The sequence below is a fragment of the Glycine soja genome, chromosome 6 (genome assembly GCF_004193775.1).
Source record: "Glycine soja cultivar W05 chromosome 6, ASM419377v2, whole genome shotgun sequence".
NCBI classification, from domain to species: Eukaryota; Viridiplantae; Streptophyta; class Magnoliopsida; order Fabales; family Fabaceae; genus Glycine; species Glycine soja.
Window position 1 is genome coordinate 2,755,084 of NC_041007.1, and position 24,736 is coordinate 2,779,819.

At 31.9% G+C, this 24,736-nt stretch overlaps 3 protein-coding genes across 3 annotated transcripts; 2 read left to right on the top strand and 1 right to left on the bottom strand.

Annotated features, from left to right (window-relative positions):
* The first annotated feature begins 1,491 nt into the window (after positions 1-1,491).
* Positions 1,492-4,382, top strand: LOC114414687 (pollen-specific leucine-rich repeat extensin-like protein 3). The gene has a single exon (XM_028379049.1). It carries the CDS (start codon positions 1,515-1,517, stop codon positions 4,179-4,181), a length of 2,667 nt encoding a protein of 888 aa, XP_028234850.1. The 5' UTR covers positions 1,492-1,514; the 3' UTR covers positions 4,182-4,382.
* A 10,604-nt stretch (positions 4,383-14,986) lies between these two features.
* LOC114414689 (thylakoidal processing peptidase 1, chloroplastic-like) lies at positions 14,987-17,575 on the top strand. The gene is made up of 6 exons (XM_028379051.1): positions 14,987-15,960; positions 16,067-16,135; positions 16,228-16,296; positions 16,491-16,577; positions 16,672-16,739; positions 16,967-17,575. The coding sequence occupies exons 1-6, from the start codon at positions 15,292-15,294 to the stop codon at positions 17,091-17,093; spliced, it is 1,089 nt and encodes a 362-aa protein (XP_028234852.1). The 5' UTR covers positions 14,987-15,291; the 3' UTR covers positions 17,094-17,575.
* A 1,842-nt stretch (positions 17,576-19,417) lies between these two features.
* Positions 19,418-23,392, bottom strand: LOC114414691 (protein NRT1/ PTR FAMILY 4.5-like). Its single transcript, XM_028379052.1, has 6 exons — positions 23,290-23,392; positions 23,007-23,085; positions 22,699-22,916; positions 21,168-21,614; positions 20,657-20,781; positions 19,418-20,529 (listed from the first exon to the last, which is right to left on the bottom strand). The coding sequence occupies exons 1-6, from the start codon at positions 23,290-23,292 to the stop codon at positions 19,683-19,685; spliced, it is 1,719 nt and encodes a 572-aa protein (XP_028234853.1). The 5' UTR covers positions 23,293-23,392; the 3' UTR covers positions 19,418-19,682.
* Between the last annotated feature and the right edge of the window lie 1,344 nt (positions 23,393-24,736).

The following is a 24,736-nucleotide window of genomic DNA, read 5'->3' on the forward strand; positions in this document are numbered from 1 at the left end:
CATTCATACCATAAAATCAAAATATTGATTTTGTTATGTAATTTCATTTGTTTATGCAAGTTTATTTGATCTTGGAAAACTAGTAGTGTCAAAATTAATTTTATAGTTATATTGAATATTAATTATATTATATTATTTTTATTTTTATTGTTCTTCTATTATTTTTTATTAATCAATAAATTTTATATTTTAGGTATTAAAATTGATTTTTTCTTCTTTCGAGAGTATTAAAAAATAATCAAAATTTTTAATATAATTATCTATATAATAAAAAAAATTACTCGTGTATCGCTTGGGTACTACCTATTATCTCCCAAGTTATAGTAAGTTTGAGACTATAATAAATACCTTAGTTCTCAACTAATAGACCTCAATATAATACTCGTTTACGTACGTTTCAAAAAAAAATTGTGTTGTTTACGTACATATTTGATGTTTATATATTTATGCACATTTCCTATGAAAAAAATATAATGCTCAATAATAATAAATAAATAAACTGTGACATAAAAATGATAGGCGTTGATAAAAAGTCTGTAGATTTTTTATTTTATTTTTTACATAAGATTATACATAAAACATTGAATATGAGAGTTTTTAAAATTCATGTATCTAAAAGAATCATAGTTTAAGAGAATGTATTATTATGTGAAATTTTACGTTTATCTAATTGAATATATAATTTGAATTCTTACATAGTGGATAGTATTATATGAGATTTTATTTAGTAATGAAATGAAACAAGTTAAAAAGGCTATTTATATTATGTCACTGGTATATCTTTTATGTTATAGGTTTTAAACATAAATGTTATTGTAAATATTCATCCAAAAAAATATAGGGAGATAATGTAATATAAAAGAAAATTAAGTATATGAAAGAAAAATATTGCATGAACACCTGATACTAAATACTTAGAGGAAGATGTATAGATATGATATGAGAGAAAAAAAAACATACAAAAAATAATGAATTTCAATAGTGTGTTTGTTCAAATATATTTACTTATAGGAAGAAGGATATTGTATCATGAGTAGTATTCAAAATTAAAAAAAAAAAGAAAAAGAAAAAGGAATGGAGCATTTTTGGAGGAAAAAAAACTTAAAACAAAGGCATTAAAGATTAGTCTACGGAAACATTTGAATGATCCTATTTAGTAAAAGGGAAATTTCTTAAGGAATAGAGAAAGTAGGAAAATAAAAATTTGAAATGCCTATAAAAAAATCACAAAAAAAAAGAGAGTGAAAGATATAAAAATAAACTGGACAAGCTAACAAAGTGGAATCGTGTGTTTCTTTACCGCGTAGATATTAACCATACATGATTGTTGACTTTGGTATATGCCTAAGCTATATTACACAAAACGCAAATGTAGGAAAGAAACTTTTACAACCTTTGCTTGCCTAATTAAACTATAATTGAAACAAACATGTCTAAAATTAAAAACATTACAACGCAAAAGAAGCATTATCTATTTTTGTACCATGAAAATTTGTATAAAAGACGTTCACATAATGAGTTCAGAAATTGTAACAAAGCCTCTCATATGGCCCTTAACGTGTCCCTCTCTACCTCTCAATATAACCCTTTCTAACTCATTTTTCTCCCATCTCTTCTATAAGAGCCTTGGGGCTTTCCAAGGTAGCACATCTCACAAAATGGCCACGAGTTACTTTCTATTGCTCTCATTATTCCTCCTTTCATCATCTGTCTCTCATGCACTTTCCAATGTTGAAGCTTCTTTCATTGTTCGTCGCCAATTATTGCACTTACACGAGAATGATGAATTATCTGACAACTATGCAGACAATTATGAAACAAATCTAACTTTCCCCAACCCCAGACTAAAAAGTGCATACATTGCTCTTGAGGCATTGAAAAAAGCAATCTACTCAGACCCATCAAATTTCACAGCAAATTGGGAGGGCCCAAATGTTTGCTCTTATAACGGAGTTTTTTGTGAAAAGGCCTTAGATGATCCAAAGATCGATGTTGTAGCTGGGATTGACCTTAACCATGCAGACATCGCAGGTTACATTCCCCCCGAGATCGGTTTGTTAACCGACCTTGCGCTTTTCCATATAAACTCAAACAGGTTTTGTGGGGTTCTCCCAAAAAGTTTTTCCAAGCTTAAGCTTCTTTATGAGCTAGACATCAGCAACAACCGCTTTGTTGGGCGATTCCCTGAGCCTGTGCTTTTAATTCCAGACATTAAATTCCTTGACCTCAGGTTCAATGAGTTTGAAGGGGAATTACCTTCTGAGCTTTTCAACAAAAGCCTTGACGCTATCTTTTTGAACAATAACCGTTTCACGTCCACAATTCCTCAGAACATGGGATCTTCTCCAGCTTCAGTTATGGTTTTTGCCTATAACAATCTCACAGGTTGTCTGCCTTCAAGTATTGGCAACATGACAAAGACATTGAACGAGTTTGTTTTGATCAACAACAACCTCACTGGTTGCTTGCCTGTAGAGATTGGAAAGCTCGAACAAGTTTATGTGTTTGACATAAGCCAAAACAACTTTGTTGGCATGTTACCAAGGACATTTGATGGGCTTAAGAACGCGGAGCACTTATCCATTGGACACAACAAGCTCACGGGTTTTGTCCCACGTAATGTTTGCAGCTTGCCTAATTTGGTCAACTTCACATTCTCTTATAACTATTTCAACGGTGAGGAAGAAGGTTGTGTGCCTCCTAAGAAAGATGTTGTGTTGGATGATGAGAACAATTGCATACCAAATAGGCCAAAACAAAAGGTTGCAGACGTTTGCAATGTGGTGATAAGCAAGCATGTGGATTGTAAATGTGGAAGTGGAAACCCATCTCATTCTTCCAATCCTCCAACAACACCATCTAGCCCATCACCAAAATCTCCATCTGAATCACAACCTTCCAGTCCTCCTAAAGTTGAGACACCAAAGCCACAACCTCAACCTACCCCTTCAACACCAAAGCCACAACCCAGCCCAACCCCTTCTACCCCAAAGACACAAGAACCCAGCCCCACCTCTTCTACCCCCAATCCTCCAACCCCTAAGCCACAAGAACCCAAACCTACCCCTTCTCCCTCAAATCCTCCAACACCAAAGCCACAACCACCCAAAGCAACCCCTTCTCCCTCAAATCCTCCAACACCACAGCCACAACCACCCAAAGCAACCCCTTCTCCCTCAAATCCTCCAACACCAAAGCCACAACCACCCAAAGCAACTCCTTCTCCCTCTAATCCTTCAACACCACAAGCACCCAAAGTAGCACCACCACCAGAGGAAGATCCCCATAGGGAAGCACCTCGACAACGACAAAGACCTTCAGAATCTCCTCCACCACTTGTTCAGTCTCCTCCTCCACCAGTTCACTCCCCACCACCACATGTTCCTTCTCCACCACCCCCAATAGTACATTCCCCTCCCCCACCAATTCACTCTCCTCCACCACCTGTCCATTCTCCTCCACCACCTGTCCACTCTCCACCACCTCCTGTCCATTCTCCTCCACCTCCCGTCCACTCTCCACCACCTCCCGTCCATTCTCCTCCACCTCCTGTTCACTCTCCACCACCTCCCGTCCATTCTCCTCCACCTCCTGTTCACTCTCCTCCACCACTGGTCCATTCTCCTCCACCACCTGTCCACTCTCCACCACCTCCTGTCCATTCTCCTCCACCTCCTGTTCACTCTCCTCCACCACCTGTCCACTCTCCACCACCTCCCGTCCATTCTCCTCCACCTCCTGTTCACTCTCCTCCACCACCTGTCCACTCTCCACCACCTCCCGTCCATTCTCCTCCTCCCCCTGTTTACTCTCCACCACCTCCCATCCATTCTCCTCCACCTCCTGTTCACTCTCCACCACCTCCCGTCCATTCTCCTCCACCTCCTGTTCACTCTCCACCACCTCCCGTCCATTCTCCTCCACCACCTCCCGTCCATTCTCCTCCTCCACCTGTTCACTCTCCACCACCTCCCGTCCATTCTCCACCCCCACCAGTTCATTCTCCGCCACCACCCGTGTACTCCCCACCACCACCAGTGCATTCTCCACCACCACCAATACACTCTCCACCACCTCCTACACCCTCTATTTCACCTCCTCCTTTTGAAGATGTCGTTCTTCCCCCTCACTTCGGCTCTTCTTATGCTTCACCCCCTCCACCTATCATTCCCGGCTACTAAATGTGGTGCACATCTAGATCTTACCAACATTTATACTAGTTCCTAAACTTAAAGTTGCATCATAAGCTATATCAACACAATAAGATATCTTTTTCTCTCTTTTTTTATGTAATATCATCTATTCAGTTTAACTGAATGAGCAAATTGAAGACTTTTGTTGTAATGGAAACATTATAAAAGAGAGAATAGTATTTATTACACTTCGCTTCTCTGGTATGTGTTGTGTGCGAAACCAACTCTCTTCCTCTTTTCCTTTATTACTTTTATAAGCAAATTTTGACAACGTTAATGATGCTATGTGATAATATTGTAATAATTTAATTCCACACCTGAAATAATTATATTTTAATTATTGCTTTAATTATAATCTTAAATTTTAATTTAATATTTTAAATAATTAGTCTAACCAAAATAAGAGAATCGTATAATAGTTTGTATTACTAATATTTAATCAATCATATTTAGTTGCATTATATTACTTAAATTATTAACAGTGAAATTAATATAATCAAGGCATATTAATGTATTTATATATTTAAAATAATATTTTTCATTTTGAATAAATTTAAATATACATGTTGTCAATTAGCCCATAGATTACATTATAATATATATATATATATATATATATATATATATATATATATATATATATTATAATCGGCAAATATCAGATAGTAATATTATTTTATAATATTTGTAGCTGCTTAACGTATGGCGTATATTATAATTTTTAACTTAAAAATTGTAATCATAATATATTTATATTGTATTTATTTGTAATATGAAAGTACTTACCAAAATTGTCATATGAAATTTTCTGCAAATTTTTACTTCTAATTTGATAATTTATTTGTTTATTTAATATTTTCATATTAGATTATCATCTGATCATGTATATGTTTTTATCATTTAGAATAATATAAGATTTTTTTTATGATTTGTATAATATTAATATACTTTTAATTTATATCTATTTAAAAAAATTAAAAAAACACAAAAAACTATACATGTACAAAATAAATGAAAATTTAGTAAAAGAAAAGAAAGGGAAGTAATAAAATCGATTTTTTTTAAAAATATGAATTTTAAAAAGGTAATATAGCAAAATTAGTAAAAGACTTTTACCATAGATTTAAGATACGGCGTCAAAATTACAGTATAATAAAATCAAACGATATATAAAAGTAATATCTATCAATAAGCGGGGGGGAGTAATATCTATCTATTATCTATCAAACATATGATTTTGTCAGCGTGAATGATATTGCATTATAATATATCATATTTTTTTTCTCAGACATTTATAAATTTATTTAAAATTATTAATAACTTTAATTTCACAAATATTATTAATAAGTAAAATAAATATTTGAATTGAATGTGCATTTAGGTAATTAGGTAAACAATTTAATTAAACACTTAAAAAATAAATGTTTACCATATTAGTGATTATGCATGACATGCATACTTTTCATATATGAAAATGATCCTCTCTTACGTGAGAATATAAAAATTATTTAATTAAAATGAAATATTAAAATTAAAATATTTTAAATTAAATTAAAACTTCATTGAATCATAAAAAATTTTATAATATTTATAAAAAAAATCAAATATTTTAAAAATTATATACACACTAGAGTATTAAATTAAATTACGTTAATGTAATACTAAACAGTGTTACACTCATTTTTTTTCCATTGATCTTAAATTAATCTAACGTGTCTAATATCATCATTAAAGTGAGACACGTGAGTAGAATTGTTCTTCTGTGTTTTCAGCCATTCATGTAACACTTCTAGCATATTGTCTCTCGCCCTATGCACATAATTTTCCGCCATCAGCAATATGCAGGGACTTGAATTGTATCCAAATTAAAAGCGTCAAATTGATTCAAGCATTTAACACTTGAATCGCACCAGGTTGATTCAAGCACTTTTATGCCATGACCAATTAAAATTGTTTCAATATTGATTTTAACCAGACACATATTCTTGAAATCGGAGAACTTACCTATTAATTTCCACAAAACTGCAGCACTTGAAATTATACCCTTCTAATGACTATTTAGTAATTGAAAGTTTTATAATCCACTGGAATTTTGACTATATGGAAATGGTACATTAAAAGGATATATTTTAATCGCACATTTGAATATAGCAGTTTCTTATTATGCAACTGAGGAGATGAGTTTTTTTTTTCTTTTGACAAGTGATTAGATTTAGCAATTGAAAAAAGTATGTGTTGTAGGGTCACGTGTCTCACTTTTCTAAAAATATTAGAAACGTTAAATTAATTTAAGATCAACCAACGAGAACGACCGTAACACTTCATGACATTTTTGGTGTGCTAGGCGAACTAAAACATTTCAAAGCTTTGTTTACGTAATTAAGTTAATATCGATGGAAGTGAAAGAAAATAATATATCACACAATTCTCTTTACATTTATTATTGTATATAAATTGTGGGTTCATTTTTTAAAAAATATGGATAGTTTTCTATTGAGAAATAGTAGCATCATTCATTATTTGATTAATTACTAATATTTTTTTCTAAAAAAATTGATAATTATCTCATGTTTTATAATAATTTCTTTATATAATTTTAAAATTATATAAAATTTCATTTTAATATTTATATAACAAAAAAAATCTGTGTTTCTCTAAAAATGAGGCTTGGGCGGTCACCTCTCTCGACCGTGTTCGATGCTCATGATCACCACTATATAAATGTTAGGTAGGTCGATCTAACTACTCCTTAGTAAAAATTTAATTCTTCAAAATTTTCATTCTTCTAAATTAGACAAAAAAATTTCCCAGTTTGAAAAATATGTTTTACTAGCCTCTTTATCTTGCAGTATCTGCAAGATAATCGAAATGTGGAATTGAACAGTTTATTTTCAGTTCCTGTGTTTGTTTGTTATTTGTTTAATGGGAGTGTTAGAAGTATGAAGGGTGGGGAATATTTTAGCTTAGCTATGCTTACTTGTCTAAAGTAATATCTGTTTTAATAGTTGTGTTTTCATTGATAAACCAGTAGCTTGCTAAAGTTGTTATGGAATGTGGATAGTGTTCCACCTGATAATGATGTTACCTAATTTTGAATATATGTTATACTTCACAAGTTGATTGAGATACTTTGTTTCGTGCCTGTGTGTTTTCCCTTTTTGTTATTCATTTCCTCTGCTTTTATGAAAGGAATATAGGGCAAGTGACAAGTGATGAAATGAGTTGTTACTTTCTGGCATGTTACAATCTTTTCTGGGGAGTTAGGAGTTAGATTTGCTTAATATTTGGAAGCTAATTACTGTGTAATTACGTAATAAGGCTCTGGTATACGATAAGATATTGGCCTTCAACAAGGAAAAATACAATTAATGTTCTATGGATGAATTTCCTACTTTGTGGGCTAGCTGTAACAAGTAAGATCTGTATACTTGTACTATTGTACCTACTTATAAACTATAAATTAATAATATTACTATAAATAGGTAAAAAAACAAAGGAGAATAGAAAATAATTGTAACAATTATATATAATATTTTAATCACCATATTATATCGTTTATATATAAAAATAATAATTATAATTTTAAAAAACTTATATAATTTTAAGAAAAGTAGTAATTGTCGCTAGCCAAAAGACCAATTAGAGTAGCATCTCCTGCTTTGAAAAGGTATATGTCACTGCTGAGGAGTTAGTGAGGAGGGATTCCCCATTGAGAATGGTGTCTTCCACTAAAGGACAAACAAAAAACAAGAAATGAATATTTATGATGGTTCTTCCTAGGAGTGTGCAATGGTTCAAGTCGGACGAGTTCAAGCAAAAAAAAACATCAAACACAACCCTACGGGTTGACATTCGTGGACCGAACCCAATCGAAGAGCACTTCGATTTGGACGAGTTCAGGTTGGTGCAATTAAGGATTTTGTGCTACCATTGTCATAGATGACGGTGTTGTGCTACCCTAGTGTGATTTTCGAAGACATCTTCATCCTTGTTTCCTCCTTTCTTTTGTCTCTCCATGAACAAACAAAATGATTCTAACAGTGGACGAGGGAAGAGAAGGAACTTGTTTGAGTTGTCGTTGGGCTTCAAGATGGTAGATGAGGACTGAGAGGCTTCCATTAGTGTGAAGGGTGTTGGAGGTGCTACAACACAATTAGGTAACATCACTTGACTCGTTTTGATGAGAACAAAGAGCGAAGAAGAGAAGGAAGGTAAAGGAAAAGTAATGGGTCAGTGCAATCATCGCACACAGAGAAGAGAAGGAGGGAGCATTAGGGTTAGGGGACGTACAAGAGAGGAAAAGAAAGAGAGTGTTGAGCAGTGCATCAAAGGATTAGGTCAATGTGTGAGAAATGAGCAGATATATTTCTTAAAAGTTAAAACGTGGGTCAAGCTTTGTTGAGATGCTATGATATGATTTATGTCTCTTTTTGGTTAAAACTGGACTTGAGTTAGCTTAACTAGCTTAGTTGGTAGGGTTCGATTATAAACGGACTAAAAATGCAAAATTGAACCCGACCAACAAACCCGCATCAAATCATTATTTAGACCTGAATAACCTATTCATTCGCTCCAGTCTACTCCAAAGTCACTTTTTTTCCAGTTTACTCAATTTTGGGTTGAGTTCGATTTGTTTAAACTCCCAGAAATAAATAACTTTTTTTTCTACACCATTTATAATATATATATATATATATATATATATATATATATATATATTAATAATATTTTCATCAAAAAAGACTTATATATGACCATTAAAAAGTCAGATAAACAACTATTAATTATAAGTATATAACATTCCAGTTCAAGTGGTATGGCTTAAAAAATTATCTCATTTTCCTACTTCTTTCCATTTTCACATTTTTTTAATAATAAATAAAAAAATAAAATATATTTTTGGTTTTTGTAATTTAATTTTTTATTTTTTTATGTAATTTTTATTTTTTTAGTCTTTTGTAAAATGTATTTGTTTTATTTTTCATGATAATATTTTAAATAATAAAAAATATTATCTAAAATATTTTAAAGATAAAAAATAAAATAAACATATTTTAAAATAACTAAAAACATACATTAAAAAAACAAACATACAAAAACCAAAAATAGTTTTAAGCTTAAATAAAAATATAAATTGACAAACATAAAAACCAGCTATCACCTTTGCTAGAGAAAAAAAAAAAAAAAAAAAAACCTTTGCTCTTTACTGTCTGAACAAATATTTTAATTTTTCGGTAAATAGGATTATTTTAATTTATTTCTCCCTTTGACTTATACCAGCTCAACTTTTGATCGTGTACAGAACAATTATTTGATGACACAAGCGCTTACGTCAAGTACGATGCGGCAGGTATTCCTAACTACTTTATTTTTGTGGTAATTCATATAACATCTATTCGGTGATTATTCTAATAATTTATAAGATAAATAGTCATTTTTGTTTAATTCGTTAATAAATATTTTATAAAAAATAAAAATATAAAATTTAGTACTTAAAAATATAAAAAATATAACAAATATATTTGATGGTTAATTTTCATCCGTCACCGTTAATAAAATAATTTACGTGGCATAAAGGAATAAATTTGTCACTGAAATGATTGCGTAGATTGTGAGTATACCATGATAACTTTTTATCTTCCCACTACGATTTCAAATGTATCCTGAAAAATAAAAATACAAAATTTAGTCCCAAAAATATTATTGTCAATATACCATGATATTGTTCTTATTCGTTTAGTATTTATGTAATATATTTTAAAAAGTGCCTTTTGATATATATATTTTTATTATTTTAAATTTTTTATCAAACCTTAATCTTTGCTGTTAAAAAAAACTTTATTTTATATCTTATAAATTTATTAAATTTCTACTAAATTTTTCACTTTTAATCTTTAAAATTATTCCATATCACAATTTTAGCTTAAGTACCTTTATATTTAGATTGAAAATAATATGTCAAGAATTTTGAATAGAAAAAAAATAACCGGTCGTGGGACCAAATTTATTTTTTTAAAAAAGTTAATCAACTATTTTTTTTTTTAAAAAAAGTCTCACAAAATTTAAACTAGATAAAGTTAAAGTGAAATTATAAGTCTTTTTCCTTAATCAATAATATATATATATATATATATATATATATATATATATATATATATATATATATATATATATCTGTGTGTGTGTGTGTGTATAAAATATGAAAGAATCTCTTGGATAAACCTTATGTGCTTCCACCCGAGACAATACTTATTATAGATAATATGAATCAAATGAAAACAATTATTAACAAATAAAGAATCTAAATAAATTTAAATAAAAAATACAATAATGCTCAAATCAATAAAGAGGTTAACTTCAAAAAAAAAATAATACAGAAATTTATTCTTTTTCTTTGAGATGATGTATCGCTAATTTAGGGACTGCAACGACCTTACATATTTAAAATACCGTGACAGATTACGTAATAAAAGTTAACAATTAATTGAAGTAACAAAAAATGTTAAGAAATAAATGGATGCATTCCATTTGAAATATTGTGATAGAGTACGTGATAAAAGTTAACAATTAATTGAAGTAACAAAAAATGTTAAGAAATAAATGACTTTCATTTTTTTAAAATGGTAACTCAATTTTTTTATATCATAAAACTAAAGAAATTTATTTTATTTTAAAAAATAAGTAGTTATATTGATTAATTAAATAACTAATTAACAATTTGATAGATGGATAAATAGATAGATAATCAAAGTATAAGAATTCAAATATTAAGTTGTATTTTACTTCTTTTTCTCCCGCTTCTCTCATATATAATTCATTATTAACATTCGGATATATTTGTCACACTTTTTAAACTTTCGGGATTAAATTTTCCATTTTTATCTTTGAGGGACGCATTTGTCAGTCACCGGATTGAGAAGACAAAAAAAAACATATTATTATAAATATGTTCCTATGCTAGCAATCCATGTTGACAATCATTTTAATGACAAATTTGTTTCTTCGTATCATAAAAAAATAATATCAATTTTTATATTATAAATAAAAATAAATAACTTATATCTCATTCTTTTAATGAGACATTCTTAATAATAAGGTTAAAATGTAATTTTTTTCCTTTATTTTTTCAAAATATGTAATTTTAGTCTCCTTTTTATTTAATTGAGACATTTTGTTATTCACTTTTAAAAAATTCATGATTTTAGTGTCCTTACTTTTAATTTAGATATTTCATCTATGGCTTTTAAAAGATATGTGATTTTAGTTTTCTTTATCAATTTTAGACGTGAAGATGTACTTTTTTATTTTTTTAAAATAAAGCTTGTTAGCAATTAAATATTTTTTTAAAAATATTTGTCTTGTGGATAAAAAATAGCCTCATGCGGATCAATGTTTAGTGAGTACATAGATCAATATTTAAAATTGACTATTAAGACTAAAATTATGAATGTTTTAAAAGCGAGAAATAAAATATCTCAATTAAAAAATAAGAGACTAAATCATGAATTATTTTTAAAAATGAAGATGACATGTATATAATAAAAATTAGGTGACTAAAATCACATATTAAAAAAATAAAAGGAAGAAAATTATATTTTAACTTAATATTAACTATTTTTACTCTCTTCTTTAAAAGTGCATTAAGAACACACGGCCACGCACCCACCCACATATTTATATTTTACAAAATTTACTATATGTTAAAATAAAATTAATTGATGAAATATCAAATAAGTTTAAATTTATTTAAAATTTTATAAATATATTTTATGAAATAAAAACCATCAACACAATAATCTATTTATTAAAACTCAAGGGTTTAATGAGTATGAGATGTCAATGTTTTAAAAAAACACAATTAATCAGTTAGAAATTATGTTGGTGATTTATGAATTACATCATCAGAGGACTAAACCTTTATGAAACATAATGTGAGCAAAATATGCTCTCAAAACATTCAAAATACAATCAAGAGCAAACTCAAAAACTTGGTAATCAATATTGAGGCTCAATGCTTGTTTGGTCAATATGTGAGCAAACTTATTTAAAAATAAATAAAAAGAAAACAAAATGTTAACAGATTTTATTAAATATTTAATTTTTAAAAATTAAGTGTATGAATTACTGTTCACCACGTTAAAACTACATCCTCCTTGGCATCCAACCGATCACCACCTATAAACACACCTCATTACTTAACGAGCAAATTAATGTCAGGGAATAAAAACGAAAAATAGAGCAAAAGATTAGGGATCAAGACTAATCAATATTCTGTTTAAGAATCAAAAATGAAAATTGAGAAAAGATCATAAATAAAAAATGTAGTTAATCCTTTTTGTTTTTTAGGAGACCTGATCAACTTTCTAAAGTGTTATCACATTATGATTCGTATATTTCGTTGAACGAGTTGAAAAGGATAATATTTTGTAGATATAAAAAATGGAATATCGTGAATTGTATTTTTTTCTTCTTAATATTGGTCCGTTAAGTTTATTTTTAGTTTTTTTATATATTAAGTTTAAATTTTTTTGTTTCAATTCTTTATATTTTTTAAAGTTTCATTTTAGTTTATTTTCTCTATTTTTGCCAACAACGTTAGTGGTTCTATTAACTTAAATTTGAAAATAATTAATTTAAAATAATGATGATTGAAAAGTGTCAATATTTTTATTTAATTTAAAAAATTATAAAGCACACAATAGAAAAACCTCTTTTAGATCTATTTTTTCCCCTCTCTACTTAATTTAACATAATTGTTAACATTGTTAACAGAAATAGATAAAATGAATTAAAATAAAGCTTTTAGAAACATAAATGATTAAAACAAAATTTTGTACGAGGATGAAACTAAATATAAATTTAATAGACCAAAAGTGTTTTTTAAACATGTCTATGTTTTAAATGAGAGAATCTTATCTCAAATTAATTACCTCCTCTTATCCTATTTGTAATAAATAAATAATTAATTCATCAAAACTAATACAAATAGTTAAGTTGGTTAATTTAATTAACATGTATATTTATTGAACTATCAATAAAAACAAAGTAAACTCATTTGCTGAAAATTATCTTTTAAAAAATAATCAAGAATAATCTTGAAATAAAACTAAAATTTATAACAAATTAATTAATCTTACTATTTTTATTGGTTATTTCATTTGATCATTGAATCTAAATGGTAAGAAATCATATTTTGTGACAATTTAAAATCATCATTAAGTAGTTTCTAAGAATATCATTAGTAGTAAATCTCAAATTGAGATCTTAATTCACTTTTTTGTGAATTCCATAGTGTCACGTAAGAGTAAAGATATATTAAGATCTATATCATTTTTTCTTTTAGTGGTAGATCTCATCTCCTAATCTTAAACAATTTCTTATAGGTTCCATATAAATCCACTTTTAATTTTTTTTTCCTCCCCACTCCAATGTACTTCCTTCCCAATACACTTCCTTTTTCTTTCTTTTTTCTTCTTCTCCTCCTTCTTTTTCCCCCCGACATTTCTTCTTCTCCTCCCATTCACCTTCATCTTCCTTTTGCTTCCTCCCTCCCTCTCCCCTCCACTTCACGCTACCTACCCTCCCCTCCGTGATGACGGCCTCCCCTTCCCCCCTCCCTCTCTCCTTATACATTATTTCTCTATTTCTTCTTCCTCCATCAAGGGCTCCTTCCCCGTCGTAGCGACCTTCTTCTTCTTCCTTTCCCTCAGTTGCGGTTGCGGCCCCCTTCCCCCTCCCCTCCACTGTGGACGCAACCTCCCTCCCCTTCAGCGACCTTCCCCCTTCCCCTTCTCGCGATCTCCCCCTCCTGCAACCTTCGTTCTTGTTTTTTTTTCATTCTTTCATTGTTTTTTTGTTGTTCCCGCGTGTTGATGGTTGGTTTTGTTTGTATTTTTTTTTTATCATTGTGAAGAGATTTTCAAGATTTTTCTACAAGAACCCATTTTCTATCCTCGAGATCTCATTATTATCTTTATTATGTAAGATCTCTATAAGAGTAGATGTTGAATACAAGATTCTTGTTTGAAATCTGACATTAAAAATGTTCTAATCCCACAAATTACACATTTCCCCCAAAATGATTTGGTTTTAAAATTTAGAGGATCAAATTGAATTTAAAAAATTAAAGAATCAAATTGAATTTAAATAATAAATTAGAAAAAAAAACTAAATCAACCTAATTATTTCTTATATATAGAATAAAAGGTAGTATAATTCTAAGGAATAATGTTTTCTGCGACATTGAATGTGCTAGTAATGTTAATAGGTCAAATAAATGAATGCCTTTACTTGCATACAGAATCAATGAACATCTTGCTTACTAAACTGAAGGTATGAAAGAAAAATACCAAAATAAAAGACTCATTTGTTTCTTATAAAAAAGACGAGAAAACAAAATCCAAAGACGAAAGTAATATCTTTCTCGTTGTAATTCAAATTAGGTAATATAACTATATATAAGAAAATAATTTATGAAATTAGGTCCAATAGAAAAGACTAATTTTTCACATGATGTAAGTAAAAAATAAGCAAATATTAATTAGCAAAAACTTAAAATATATATATTTTTATTAAAATGCCTAAAATTGTATTGTATATAATTTTCACACTAATTCTTTTCCTGTCAACTTCTTAATCGGTATTTAAGAATACTTATTAACAAAGAAGCTAAGAAATAAAGGAAAGTCAAAGATGGAAAAAATTAGATGGGTCAACTTTAGGCAATATCGTAAATAAAGAATAAAGTAAAGCGGAGCGAAGAGTAGGAGTCGCCATATATTAATAAAACAAACTTCCAGCTACTTTCTTTGTTTCATTTGGTTTTCTTCCTTCTCACACTTCCCCCAATTCCCAAACCAAACTCTGTCTTTTCTTCTCTGTACGGCACTCTCTCTTCCGGCGTTCTGGGGGTCGCATCGCCGGCGATTCCCCACTCTGCTTCTCTCTTCACCCTTCAATTCAACCCTCTCGTCTTCGCTTCACTGATTCCCTCTTCGAAAATGCTTCCGATCGCTTGCTAGGGTTTTCCTTCTCCCAAATCTCCGTCTCCGAAAGAACCCTGTACCTTTTCTTCCTCCGATTAATCAACTTCCTAGTTATGGCTATTCGTGTAACTTTTTCCTTTTCGGGCTACGTCGCCCAGAGCCTCGCCTCCTCCGCCGGCGTGCGCGTCGCCAATTCGCGATGTGTCCAGGAATGCTGGATCCGCACGCGCCTCTTCGGGGGCGCCACCCAGAAGACGGATCTAGATTCCTCCGCCGGCGGCGGAGTCCGCAATTTCGCCAGGCCCAACTGCTGGGCCCAGTCCACTTACTCGAGCCTCGCCGGGGAATTTCTCGGCGACGGCTGCAGCAAGAGCCCAATCATCTTGGGCCTGATTTCGATCATGAAGTCAACGGTGGGTGTGTCTGGGTCATCCGCGGCGGCTGCGGGTATTTTCGGTATTTCGCCATTTAAAACCACTTCGATTATTCCCTTCTTGCCAGGTTCGAAGTGGCTTCCTTGCAACGAGTCCGTTCCCGACCCCACCTCCTGGGAGGTCGACAAAGGTGGCACGCGACGCGTCGTTTCGGAAACAGAATCGAATTTTGCCAAGATTAGTTGGCTTTCGCGGTTGATGAACGTGTGTTCCGAAGACGCGAAGGCTGCGTTCACTGCTCTTACCGTTAGTTTACTCTTTAAATCGTCCTTGGCTGAACCCAGATCAATTCCCTCCTCTTCTATGTACCCTACTCTTGAAGTAGGTGACCGTGTTCTTACCGAGAAGGTTTGCTATTAGTTCTGTTTGACTAAAGTACTATTTGTATAATTCTGTCGTGTTTATTGTTGCTTCTTTTGAACCAACTGATTAAGGCATTAATTTGTGACAACAGGTTTCGTTCTTCTTTAGAAAGCCTGATGTTTCGGATATAGTCATTTTCAAAGCTCCTCCTTGGTTAGAGGTATCCTTCGAGTTCGAGGACCTTCCTCTCTCTCTTTTAATGTTAAGGTGATGATGAATTGTGATGTTTATTGATTGGTTTCTGTTGTGTAGGAGTTTGGTTTTAGTTCGTCTGATGTATTTATAAAGAGGATTGTGGCTAAGGCTGGGGACACTGTTGAGGTATAATTTTTATTTTTTGAGTAATTAATTAATTGATCACCTTCAAACTGTTGTTTATGCCTTGATCTTTTAGTTATAGTCTTATATTTGTTTTGGGTTGTTCATTTGTTGTAGGTGCGTTTCAGTACACCTAGTACTGTTCCTTATATATAATATATATCATATTTTTGCTGTGCAAAAAAAAATTGTTGTAGGTGCGTGATGGGAAACTACTGATAAATGGTGCTGCTGAAGAACAAGAATTTGTATTAGAGGCTCTAGCTTATGAGATGGATCCAATGGTAATGTTTACAATTTGCTGCGGTGATTATGTTTGATTGAATGATTGTGGGACTTGAGAATGTGGTTAATGGTAGTTTTGTGTTTTGGTTGCAGGTTGTGCCAGAAGGATATGTGTTTGTAATGGGCGACAATCGGAATAAAAGCTTTGATTCTCATAACTGGTAATGTTCTAGTCCCTTTTGTGCTTTCTGTGTTTATGTTGGAGGATATTTATTTGAGCCTTAGGTCGATGACAGATTTTGGCCCATTTGTTGATGCTGTTCCTCTCAAAGCATCTAGCTTAAGTAAACTTGCCATCGGATCTCAGAAGTTCAAAACATATTTTGGTATATGTACATTGGGATAATGATGTCTGACTAAACATATTTGCTGTGTTTTGTTCTATCAGGGGTCCCCTGCCGGTTGAGAACATTGTTGGTAGGTCCATGTTTCGGTACTGGCCTCCATCCAAGGCATCTGACACTGATACCCATCGTAAACTCCCACCTGGTAACAAACCTGTGGCAATTTCTTGACATGATTCCCGCAGCTTTGTGAAGGTGATGAAGGTTTCCAGATACGGTCGTTTGTTCTAAATTGTTAGCTTGAGCTGACTTTGCACACAGTTTGGGATGAATATCTTATTCATTGATACAAATTTGTCGATGACCTAATAATACCATTAAGCGTTCATTAGTGCCATCTGAGATGTATTTCTATTGCTGAAGTGCGGGGAGAAAAAAAAGAATTAAAAAAGCATGATGATTTTGCCCCCCCCCAAAAAAAAAAATGAAACATGATGATTTATTTGTTTTGTATTCTTTAATGTATGCATAGCGTATGAATGCTAGAAACTGGAGGAAAGATTTGACATGGAGCTAATTGACTCCCTGTGAGTTCCATAATCAAGCTTCCTCCCATTTTGAATCTGTCTGTAATGCCATTCAGTCATACATGAAATTGTATGGACTTGCCTATTTTAAAATAATAAAGTAAGAATGCAATTTCACTCTTTCCAGTGTTTGTGTATTTTTATCTTGTGGCATAAGTTTTGTGTGGAATATTCGGCGGGTGAGATGGACCATTGATCCACAAAACACGTACAGCCCGGGTCATTGGATTTGGAAATCAGATTCTATTGAACAGTTTAGATACAGTAATCTTACCTGACTACCTGATTTTAAAGAAAACATGTAATTGTTTGATTGATCATTGATGGAATCAAGACAGAAAATAATGGCTTCTTTTTACTTGTTAAGTTGGATAGAAGAGTGAAGGAAAAAATAGATAAATTAATAAAAAAAATGTTTATATTTTTAGGTTACTTTTAATCAAACTAGCTGAAAGTTGAAAAATTAAGTGAAATTAATTGAAAGATAAAAAATTAAGTGAAATTAACTGATGATGAAGTGGCTGAAAATCTAAAAATTATTGAAAAATAAAAACTTGTTTATCAAACAATTAACTAAATTTTTTAACAAGTAAAAAAATTAAAAATTAACTTAAATGTTTTGTTAAATATAACTTTAATAACTACATTGATTATATTGTAATTTATAATAATAAAACATTTCCCCCTTCTCAAATAAACAATGGGCCCCTTTTCGTTGTACATGTTCGCATAATAGGTGTTGATTGCAATGTCTGCTTGGACAATGATTCTGATCTCCATGCAGATGATATTTTTTACATCCATTCCAGGATGTTATTCTTGTCTTGCTCGCAACAAACTGCCAATAACTTATGATATTCAAGTCTTGTTTTTTGTTGTTGCACACCCAAACCAAACGCGTGAATGTTATAGGGATGGGAATGTTCCAGGCGGGGAAAGTTAGGCCAAATAGTGGAAAATTCATCGTGCATGAATGTGTAAATAAGGGCATAACTGTAAATCCCAGATTTTTGTGTGGATTTCACTTCAAGTGGGAAAGACAATCATGTGGGTCTTAGGAAAGGAAAATGCATCTTCTCACCCCTTTTTTCAGCTACAAACAAGTACGGCAAATTGTTTATTTGTAGTCTTTCTCTATTGCACCCCCTCCCCATTTTACTTCAAGCAAACGAATGTTTAATACATCAAAATTCTTTATTTTCTATGGCGAGAACATTGAGATCGTTGTTTAAACTTTACAGAATCAGTCAATTTGGTTTTTCAAACAATCCTTTCTAATTTCATTTTCCTCCATCCTATTTTACTTCAAACAAAGGACTTAATACATGAAAACACTGTATTTTTAAGGTGAGAACACTTGAGATCATTGTTTAAAGAATATCAGTCCCTCAGGTTTTTAAAACATTAAGTCATAAGCCCAAATTTCTTTTCCAATCCTTCATCTTTAGTTCTTCCCTCCTTGAACACTAGATACCAGCGTTAATCCATGTTCAATTATTTCCTTAAGGAATGTTTTTTCTTTCACTTAAAATTTATAATATTCTTTTATAATTCTTTTTATCTCTCTTTTTATTACACCATTGATTTTATCTTTGTTTTTTTAATTTCCTTGTTATAGAAAAAAATCAGGGGGATTAACATTATCCTTTTTTTAAGTCCAATCCTACTGCACAAGGTTCCGTCAGCTTTTAGTTCTATTGAGCTCCAACTTAACTTGATTACATCATGATAATCAATCATTATTGCTCATGTTGAATAGACTTGTTTCAACTTTTTAAGAATATAAAGCCAGCTTTTAGTTTAAATCATGATTATGATTAATGCAAATTTTTATACTAATACATCATAAAAAGAGTTCATTTTACAGTCCAGTCGCGGTAAAACAGGCATATGAATAATAACTGTTTCATGGTCAACCTCTAGTGTATGTTTCAGAAATAAACTTGACAAGTTGGACAGACACCACACTTTAATCCAAAACTTTAAGATTCAGATTTATGAGTTTTTTTCTCACTTATATGATACTTAACTTTTTCACTTTTGTTTAATGTAGAACTTGACCTCACACTTGTAACCCAACACTGTTCTGTAATTTCCATTGGTTGTTTCACTTTCACAGCAGCCATTTATGCAGGCTTTGCTAGCAGACCTAATATTTATAATAGAGATACTTACTGGAACAGCAACATAAAATAAATTACACTGAACATCTTGCAGGCCTAATAATCTAAACCTAGGCCATGTCAACATTATCTTTTGAATCATCTTGCTCGTTTTCCACCGTTTTATATCTATACCAAGAAGCACAAACCAAGTAAAATCCAAAGTTTACAACACTTAACACAGACAACAACCAGTAGAAGTAGTTGAGGTTGTCTCTATTCAAGTTGTTATTAGCCAGCCACCCTCCACTCACTTTGTTAACCACCTCAACGACCACCGTGCTCGTGAAGTAACCGAATGCGACGGAACACCACGAGATTGCAGTGCCAAGTGACTTCATTCCAGCTGAACTTTCTGCATAGAAAAACTCCAAAAGCCCTATCAGGGTAAACATGTCTGCAGCTCCAAAAATAGCATATTGGAAACCCAGCCAGAACACACTTATTGGCAAAGGCTCTCTGCTATCCACCATGTTGTGCTTTATGGCCACGGACTTGCGGTGTGTTTCCACAAAACCAGCCACTGCCATGGAAACAGCAGACAGAACCAAACCAATTCCAATCCTCTGAAGGTGTCGAATTCCGGTGGGAATCCCCGTGATTCTTCGAGCCAGCGGGACGAAAACACGGTCGTATAAAGGGATTAGGACAAACATGAACATCAAAGGGATGACTGGGACAGAGGGTCCTGGCACTTTAAACCCCCCTAGGTTGGTGTTCATGGTGGTGCTTTGTTGTATAGTGAAAGTCTGAAGTTGAGCTAAACACGTGTTCATAAATATGGTGCTGACTATTATTGGTAGCATGCGGATTAGGATTTTTGTTTCTTCCACTTGTGTCACTGTGCAAAGTCTCCAGGGTCCTGAGTTTGTTGCTGCACCTGTGCTGCTTCTAGCAATTGCTGCCCGGTCAAAGAATCTGGGAAACCATTGTTCCAAGAAAACCAAATGAGGAACTGATAAAACAGTGATTCTAGTCAAATAATACTAGTCTGATGACATTAGAGTAATAAGAGCATTCAAATCTCTTTGTTTTATTTTATAACCTGAATTGATCTGTTCTTTTAAGGATTTCAAAATTGTCCCCTCCTCGCTTTTCATGAATCTCATGTAGTTTGTCTGTATTATCTGGAATCGGAAGTTTTCTGTTTCTAAAGGCTGCCACAAACACCTAATAGTACAACCAAAAAATGAGTCCCACATGTATCAACAAATTTGCTATTGATGTATATGGACATGTTGAAATGATAAACCACCAATTTTGTCACAAGCTGTCACCCTCTCTCCTAAGTGTTGTCTAAATTTTTATTTTTTTGAAGTATTGAATATCCATTACATTAATAGTTTAATCTTTTAAGTTAATGTATTTCAGGAAAGTTCTGAGATCAATTTAAAAGGGTTTTTTAATACGAATATTTAACAAAATTTCTAATACTTTTACGACTACTTAAATATTTTTTCTTACTATAGGAACACTTAAGAAAGAAGATAATATCTGAAAGATGAAATTGGTGGTTTAGTATATTGTAGGGAGTGTAAAAAAGGAATTGATAATACCTGGATGATTCGAATTAGAGGGCTTCCCTTTGGAACATTGTTTCGGTACAATGAGTTGCCCATGCATATGAAGACAATTGCGAATAGAATTGTTAATGTGCATACAATAAAACTCCAATCCCATCCTAGGTTGACACCAATCCAAACAATGAAAGTAACACCAATTATTGCTCCTATGGTAAGGCTGAACAAGAACCAGTTGAAGAAGCTTGACAGTTGAGCTGCCTCCTTGGGATCTTTTTCATCAAATTGATCAGCCCCTAAGGCTGGTAAAGCTGCCTTAATACCACCGGTTCCTAAAGCAACAAGGTATAGGCCAGTATAAAGTATTGCAGCATGGCCACCTGTAGCAGCCTCACATTGACTCATTTGGGTTGGTGCCAGATCTTTGCAGGGGATGGGTCTTAATTGGTGGAAGCGTGCTTGAACTGTGAGGATACCATATCCCTACAATTAGAATTAGTTCTATTATTAGGATTCTATTCCTCCACTAGTGATTTTTTTAATCATGAATTGTATCGTATCTAATCATAAGATTCTGATTCAGAGTACAAAATAACATGAAATATGATCTACAGCGTCCAATGTACTAATTTTAAACTAAAAAGAATCCTATATACAATAAGAGGAACTTCAATATTATTTTATATATGTTGGGAGTAAAATTTTATGGGTAATTTGAAGTTAAAACTCTTAGAACTTTAAGAGCTATATGATTCATACACATTTTTCACAATATTATTATATTTTTCTTCATTACATGGTATGCTTGTTTATGAACGTTGAACGAACATACTCAAAAGGAAAAGAGGAGTACATGTTTTATACATATATTGATCAAGCATTCCTTATTTTCTCATATTTTTGTTCTTTATTCAGAGTCTCTATGCCATTATATATACTTTTACGTAACTAGATAAGGAAAGAAAAGTTTCAACTTTCTCTTGCTTTCTTTTCTTTCCACTAAACAACTTAAAATATTATTTCACTTTTTATTCTTTTTCCCTAAGTCAAACATACCCTTATCATGTTCTATATTTTATTTTTCTTTTTGTCTCTCTATTATTCGAAAATTTATATAAAATAATTGTAAAAATACAAATTCTCTTTAACTAAAGACAAGGTACGATGTTGACGTTAATTTAAATACTATTTTTGTTGTAATAAATTAATGTCTTCTGGTGTTAGCATCCTGCACTTCAAATTAAGCTACTGTTTCTTGGAAGATTTTGAGACGTGCCCACCGCCATATTATTGGTTGGTCTTTACCGAAAGAAACATGCCAGTCAAGGAACAAGCTGTGCTTCAATAATTGAGCACTATAGTTATAATTGTTGACTAAAGTTTTCAATAAGAAATAAGTTATGCTTATTCATTTTTGTTTTATTATTTGTGGTCATTAACATGATTCTTCCATAATGGTCGTTCTAATCAAAATTCAAAAACACTTCAATTCATGATGCTGAAAACAATTCTCTTTTTATCTTCTACCAGAAATGCAATTGTAAGAGAAAATATTAGTTCAACTTACCAGCAATTCCATGCATGCAAACAGAACACAAGTCTTGAACCTAGAAAGATAGGTGTCACTGATTAATCCACCAACCAGTGCTAGTAAAAATGCAGTTCCCAAAAAGTTGGTCAGGGTTGTGGCAGATTTTGTTAAGCTGAAGTTCATGTACCCAAAGAAGTAAGTTACTAGGCTCACAGCATTTGCAACAAAAGCCATGTTCTCTAGTCCTTCCATAGCTGCATGCACAAATTGGAATACTTTCAATTTATTGAAGAAACACAACCAAAACATTTGCCACAAATAAAATTAAGGGTACAAGTTGTTACCATATACAAAAAGTGCAGCTCTGTTTCCTCCTAGCCTTCTTTGTACCCTTGGTTGGGTACCCATATTTCTGCAGATTCCCTGGTGAGTGATCAAACCAAATTCAATTAACCAAAGCAAGTTCTATCAAAAGGAGACAGAGGAATATATATATATATATATATATGACACTAAATGCACGAAAGTAAGCCTAAAGATGCTTCAGAAACTGATCTACTCTTTGTGATCGGTTCAATTAGAAGAACATAAAAAATGTCTTGCAAGAAAAAGGAAAGGATTAATTACCATTGTTAAGTGTCTTCTTTAGGACAGAACGCGCCGCTAGCTTCTATAGGAATTAGTAGTTCATTCGCCATAAATTTATATAGGAACCAATTAAGTTGCAAATTGCAATTGAAGTAAGCCATAAGAAAATCAAATGTCAACTTGGCATTAGAAAAATATTTTTTGTCACGTTTTGTGGGCTAAGTTCCTATTCTCCTCCCCCGCCCAACCCCCATAATGTGGCTGTTTTGAACTTATTAGTTGACATAATCATTTTTTTATCACTTGAACGAATTAATTAAGTCTTGGTAGGGTTGAATACCACGTTAATTAATGGGATTGATTGGCATCTTTGAACTACTTTGTTCATGAATGTATAATGTACCAAGGCGTATATCCCTGTATTTGACCTTCTTGTGAAACTTCCAGAGCTCCATTCTCATATCTGGCAATGCATTCCAAACTAAATATAGTGCTGTGGCTAGATCATACAAAAGGCTAAAAGTAATTTTTGAGGTTTTTTATATTGTTTTTTATAATAATTTTTTTTTATGAAGATAAAAAAAGTTTACTATTGAATTTTGAGTATATGGGATCTTAAATTTAGACGATTTAAAGGCTAATAATTTGTTTTTGCCATGGTTGCTATATTTGAAAGGTTGTTACTTAGTTTGAGCTAGGGACAAAACCATATATGTTTCCTATAGCCAATCGTTCTCTTCATGCAGACGCATAAACTTAAGAAATATCTTTTCTGCAATCAAAACTTCGTCCGAATTAGGCAACTACGCGACGGGTCAATTTGGTTCTTTGTTTAATTTAAAGTTGCCGTTTTGCTCGTTTGTCCATTATGCGTGCACATTTATATTGCATGGTTCCTGTTTGGATTGTGCTCTTGTCTCTTCTGTTGTTTGATGCTGCTCATGTAACATCCTTTTTGTATATTATATGTAAGTCAGAAAAGAAAACGACCCCCGTATAGAGCCGAATACATACTGTTGTACGAGTATAAATAGGTCCTAAAATTGATAGATTCCTTAAATTTCAAAGGTTAGTTTATACCTAGAAAAACACTTGTTCATTAACAGGATTAGCTCTGCTCAATCTTCTATCCATCGCAACAACACAACGTGAATTTAGATTCAGAAATTTATGGATTTGCTTAATTAGATTAGAAGTTTGGCCTATATCCTTAAAATGAATACAGTCTTCATATAAAAGAGTGAATCAATTTACACTAAGAATTATTTCTCATATTCATCATTCATTTTCTTAAAATTTATTGATTATAATAAATTACTAATTTTATCCTTTAGATTCCAATAATAAGAAATAACTATAAAAAGTTACTCTTAAAATAAGTTGATAAAAAATATTATCCAATGTCCTTCGAATATTGCTTTAGAAATTAAAAGGATATTTTTTTTTACTAAGATGTATAAAATTATGTTGTTTATGATTTTTTTAC

Excerpts from the sequence above, each read along its gene's own strand:
- LOC114414687 (XM_028379049.1), top strand. The coding sequence starts at position 1,515 with ATGAGTTCAGAAATTGTAACAAAGCCTCTCATATGGCCCTTAACGTGT.
- LOC114414689 (XM_028379051.1), top strand. The coding sequence starts at position 15,292 with ATGGCTATTCGTGTAACTTTTTCCTTTTCGGGCTACGTCGCCCAGAGC. Across the intron at positions 15,961-16,066 it reads ACCGTGTTCTTACCGAGAAG|GTTTCGTTCTTCTTTAGAAA; the intron begins GTTTGCTATTAG and ends TTGTGACAACAG. Across the intron at positions 16,297-16,490 it reads AGGCTGGGGACACTGTTGAG|GTGCGTGATGGGAAACTACT; the intron begins GTATAATTTTTA and ends AAATTGTTGTAG.
- LOC114414691 (XM_028379052.1), bottom strand. Across the intron at positions 22,917-23,006 it reads AGCTGCACTTTTTGTATATG|CTATGGAAGGACTAGAGAAC; the intron begins GTAACAACTTGT and ends TTGTGCATGCAG. Across the intron at positions 21,615-22,698 it reads TTGCATGCATGGAATTGCTG|GGATATGGTATCCTCACAGT; the intron begins GTAAGTTGAACT and ends TTCTAATTGTAG.